Here is a 4,682-nt window from a genome sequence, read left to right on the forward strand (position 1 = left end):
CTACATTCACGATTTCTATACTCTACATTCACACTTTGAAACCTCTACATTCACACATTTTTGGACAACTCTATATTTAGCAATATGTTTACTAATTTTTTTAAAAAAAAAAAAGAGAGACAAAACGACATAGTTTTGGACCCAGGTCCACCTTGCAAGGTGGACCTGAGTCCACAGCATAATTTGAGATGTGGAGGGGTGTGGATCACGGTCCAAAAACATATAAAATACATTTTTTAACTCATAAAATACAATATTTTAAAACATAAAGTACATTATTCTAACTCATAAGATAAATTATCTTATCGCAACAATTTTATTATTTTAACACATAAACTAACTCATAAAATACATTATCTTACCTCAAATATTCATTATTCTAACACAAGTGTAGAACAAGAAATTTATTTATTTAACATAAAAACGACATCGCTTTGGACCGTGGTCTACACAACTATATAGACGATGGTGGACTAAATAATTTTCCTTGGTCCACACCTCATGCTTATATAATAACCTTCATGGTCTCATCCATTTTTATCCATCTCCCATATATATCACAAGTCCTCCTTTCCCTTTACAGTTTTTGTTAACATATATAGTGGTTTGAGAAGGGGGAATGGAGGTGGGCGGTGGGCAAGTGAAAGAGTTGGCGGTGGCTAAGAAGCAAAATATGAGGTGGACAGAGTTTGGTTTGAGGCTTCTGGCCTTTGCAAACACCCTTGCGGCGGCCTTAGTTCTTGGACTGGATAAGCAGACTAAGGTTGTAGTGATGCAGATTATCCCCACGCTGCCGGCGATGAATATTCCGGTCACTGCTGAGTGGAAATACATGTCTGCCTTCGTGTAAGTATATTATTATACCCGTCTGCCACTCTTTACATGTCCACCTTATTCTCATTATATGTTTTCCAACTTCATTCAATCAATATTAGTTTTTGTTTTTGGAAATAGATAGTGTTATAACACTAAATAAGTTGGCTCAAGTTAAATACTTTTTATTTTTGTCTTTAATTTCAAGTTATGATTATATCATAATTTTCATCCTTAATTATTTATCGTACGTGGGCATGCATGATTTTCATCTTCCAAATGAGTTTGTGTTAAGTTTTATATTAACATGCAATTTTGCTAAACATGATTTTTTTTGGGTACAAAAACATGTAGTTTGAACTTTGAACTCACAATGCAACTCTGTGGTACGGTTGACAGCTGTATATATGTCGCAAGGTTTTTTTTTTTTTTTTTTTTTTTTTTTTTTTTTTTTTTTTNTTTTTTTTTTTTTTTTTTTTTTTTTTTTTTTTAATTTTTTTAATACAACTAGACACTCCACCAGGTTTCTAGAGGAAGAATCGTAGACCTCTCGAAATTAGGGTGCAATCCTTTTACATATACTTTTACTCCATTATATTTACTACTCCTATTTGTTAATGTGACAATTAACAAGTTGTTATTGATTTAGAAAAAAATATGTCACATTTTTTTTTTCTCTAGCAAACTAAAACTAGAACACTTTAAATAGCAAGATTTTTTTAGACAACAATAGAAGCGCGTAGTTACTACTCGAAGGTCTACACTAAGTAAATTGAAAATTTTACTATGGACCATGGGCTATGTAGCAACATAGACCATAAAGTCTGTATCATTTTAATTACACTTAGTTTCATTTGAAAATATTGCAATGTTTTTTAGTTTTATTTTTCCCTCCACACTAGTTTTGTTATAGCAATTCTAAAGTATCATTTTAATTCTACTATAGTTTCATTTGATAATATACATTATTGCTTGAGCTCTATTTTTTGTTTCATTTTCCACACACACTAGTTTAATTATAGTAATATTGAACTGGTTTCAAAAAAAAAATAGTAATATTGAACTATTATTTTAATTGCACTTCAGGTCATTTGATAATATATGTGATTGTATGGTTCTGGATTTTAGTTTTATTTTTCACGCACACTAGTTTCATTATAGTAATACTAAAGTACCATTTTAATTATACTACAGTTTCATTTGACAATAATGTGCTCTATTTTTTAGTTTCATTTTTCACACACACTAATTTCATTATAGTAATACTAAAGTATCATTTTAATTCTATTACAATTTTATTCTACGATCATGGTCCTCACAGCGATGTGTGGACCATGATCCATTGTATAACAACTGTAAGTAAACCTCGTTCATATGTATATACTAACCTACAAACAAGATAAGAAAGGCAAACCGTAATAAGAAATTTTTTATGTCATAAATACACTTGTTATTTTCCCATACGCATAACCGCATTAATTTCTCCCCCTCTCTATACATACAATACTGGCAGCTGCTGTCTTTATTTCAATCACCGAATAATAAGGTGAACTAGATAGTTACGTTCATTTAAAATTTGAGATCGAGTTTGAAGTTGTTGGGCAATGTTACATTTTTTAATAAGATCATCCCTTAATATTTACAAGTGTTATTATTGAATGTCTTCTCTTTTTTTTTTCTTTTTCTTTTACCTGATTATTACATAAATATTTTAATAACTTATAGTGGGATCAATTAATTTATGCATAGCAAATAAAATAAAGAATATAATTTTTAAATACTGCCTGCCTAATCATAAGTGAACATTATATATAGTGATTTTTAGTAGAAAAAAATAGTAGTTTTTTAGAATTGTTGCACTGTATCTTTAATTTGCTACGATTGTTGTTGTTATGATGATAAGGATGAAGTAGCATATATATGTTGTGGTTGATTTTATATGGTAGTATCGCATGGCTTACGCACGCAAGAATTAATGCTGTGCACATAAGTTGTTTTGAATTCAACTGTCAACTGTGAATGGCATGCATTAATGTTGATGTGATGAACCGCAACTTGCTAGCTGCTCACTTCAATTTGATTGTTCAACTTCAATGATTGTTTAATTTGTCCAAGTCCACTTATTGGTGTATTTCAGTCTCATTATATCAATCCACCTAACTATATCAACTTTAATGAATATATATACGTTCAATATTCAATCATGTTTGAAGACGGACCCTTTAATTTTCTATTATTATAATCATGGTTGCAGTAAGCGCTAGGCGCTAGTCGGGCGGTAGACTAGCACCTAGCGCCTAAGCGGTCTAGGCGGCGCCTAGGCGGTATCTAGGTGGCGACCTATAAAAATAAAAAATTAATTCATGTGTGTGGGTGTTTTTCATATATTATATTATATATATTATATATGCATCTCTTTTCTTACTTATATAAATAAATAAATTTAAATATATATAAATATAATAATAAAATTAACAAGGCTGACTCGCTCGAGTTAACTCGACTAACTCTGCCGAGTTGGGCGAGTTAACTCGGCCAAATTCGGCCTAGTTGGCCGAGTTAGGCGCTAGGCGGCCGGCCACCTAGGCAGACGCCTAGGGAGCAATTCGCCTCGGTCTAGGAGCGCCTAGCGCCTAGGCGGGTATTTTTGCAACAGTGATTATAATATGATGATTGATATGATTACTTAAAATTTTCTATCTTAAATTAAAGGTACTTCGTTGTGGTGAATGCTATTGCATGTGCGTACGCATTTGTCTCCCTGGTCTTAACGTTGGTATGTAAAGGACAGAAGAGCAGTCGTCTGGCATCGTTAGTGCTCATCGTGCTTGACCTAGTGATGGTGGCGCTGCTCTTCTCTAGCGGCGGGGCGGCCTTTGCTGTTGGGCTTCTTGGCTACAAAGGTAACTCTCATGTGCGCTGGAACAAAGTGTGCAACGTCTTTGGCAAATTTTGTGCACAAGTTGGAGGTGCTGTTACTGTGTCGCTAGCTGCTGCTGCCTTTTTTCTCTTGCTTGTCTTGCTTGCTATCTTCAGGCTTCATAATAAACATCATTAGAAAGCTAAGGTGTTGATCCAATAAGCCAAATTACTATATATAATGTTTTAATTTTCTACTACTGTATGTGTTGTGAAATTAAGAATATTTTGAATATAATGTATTTTGATTTCCTCTTGTACTGTATGCATGCGTCATTCAATTCGTGTAAAAAAACAAATAACATTCAAGTTTCAATTATCATAAGTTATTATGTCTTGTATGATATAAAATCATCTAGAATAATATTTGTATCCTAGCTAGCTATTAATGTCCTTATGAATAAACTAATGGAGCTAAAACACACCATTCAATTAATATATATAGGTTGTTGGGTAATCCTTAATGATTATATCAATACACTAAGGCTTTGTTTGGGAGAATGGTAAAATTATAATGATTAGAACAATAGCAATGAAATTGAAACTATTGAGATTATCATTAGAAAATACAAATAAATTAAGAATGATTTCTTTGTGAGCACCAGGTACTAGTCTTTTCATCTAATGCGCCACAGAGTTCCCATGATTTATCTCTTTGCTATTATTTGTTGGGCCGAGATTTGGAATTTCGTTTATGTAGTATGGGCTAATCAAGAACTTGTAAAGAAGGATTTATAATAATAGTGTTTTATAGTTGAATGATAATATTTTTTTTTTGAAGGTAAACGTAGCTATTCCGTTAATTCATAACATAAAACCTTTACATCAACAATCAATGAAATGATAAACCATTCCTTACAGTTAGACATAGAAACAACTTTTCTAACTATGCTATAGAAAACTTGAATCACAAACTATTTCATAACTAAGAAGCTATGTTCCTTCAGGGA

General features: G+C 32.2%; 1 protein-coding gene across 1 annotated transcript; it reads left to right on the plus strand.

Annotated features, from left to right (window-relative positions):
- The first annotated feature begins 547 nt into the window (after positions 1-547).
- LOC116020483 (CASP-like protein 1E2) lies at positions 548-4,071 on the plus strand. The gene is made up of 2 exons (XM_031260958.1): positions 548-846; positions 3,526-4,071. Exons 1-2 carry the CDS (start codon positions 620-622, stop codon positions 3,869-3,871), a joined length of 573 nt encoding a protein of 190 aa, XP_031116818.1. The 5' UTR covers positions 548-619; the 3' UTR covers positions 3,872-4,071.
- Positions 4,072-4,682: the final 611 nt, after the last annotated feature.

Source organism: Ipomoea triloba, chromosome 1 (genome assembly GCF_003576645.1).
Source record: "Ipomoea triloba cultivar NCNSP0323 chromosome 1, ASM357664v1".
Lineage (NCBI taxonomy): Eukaryota > Viridiplantae > Streptophyta > Magnoliopsida > Solanales > Convolvulaceae > Ipomoea > Ipomoea triloba.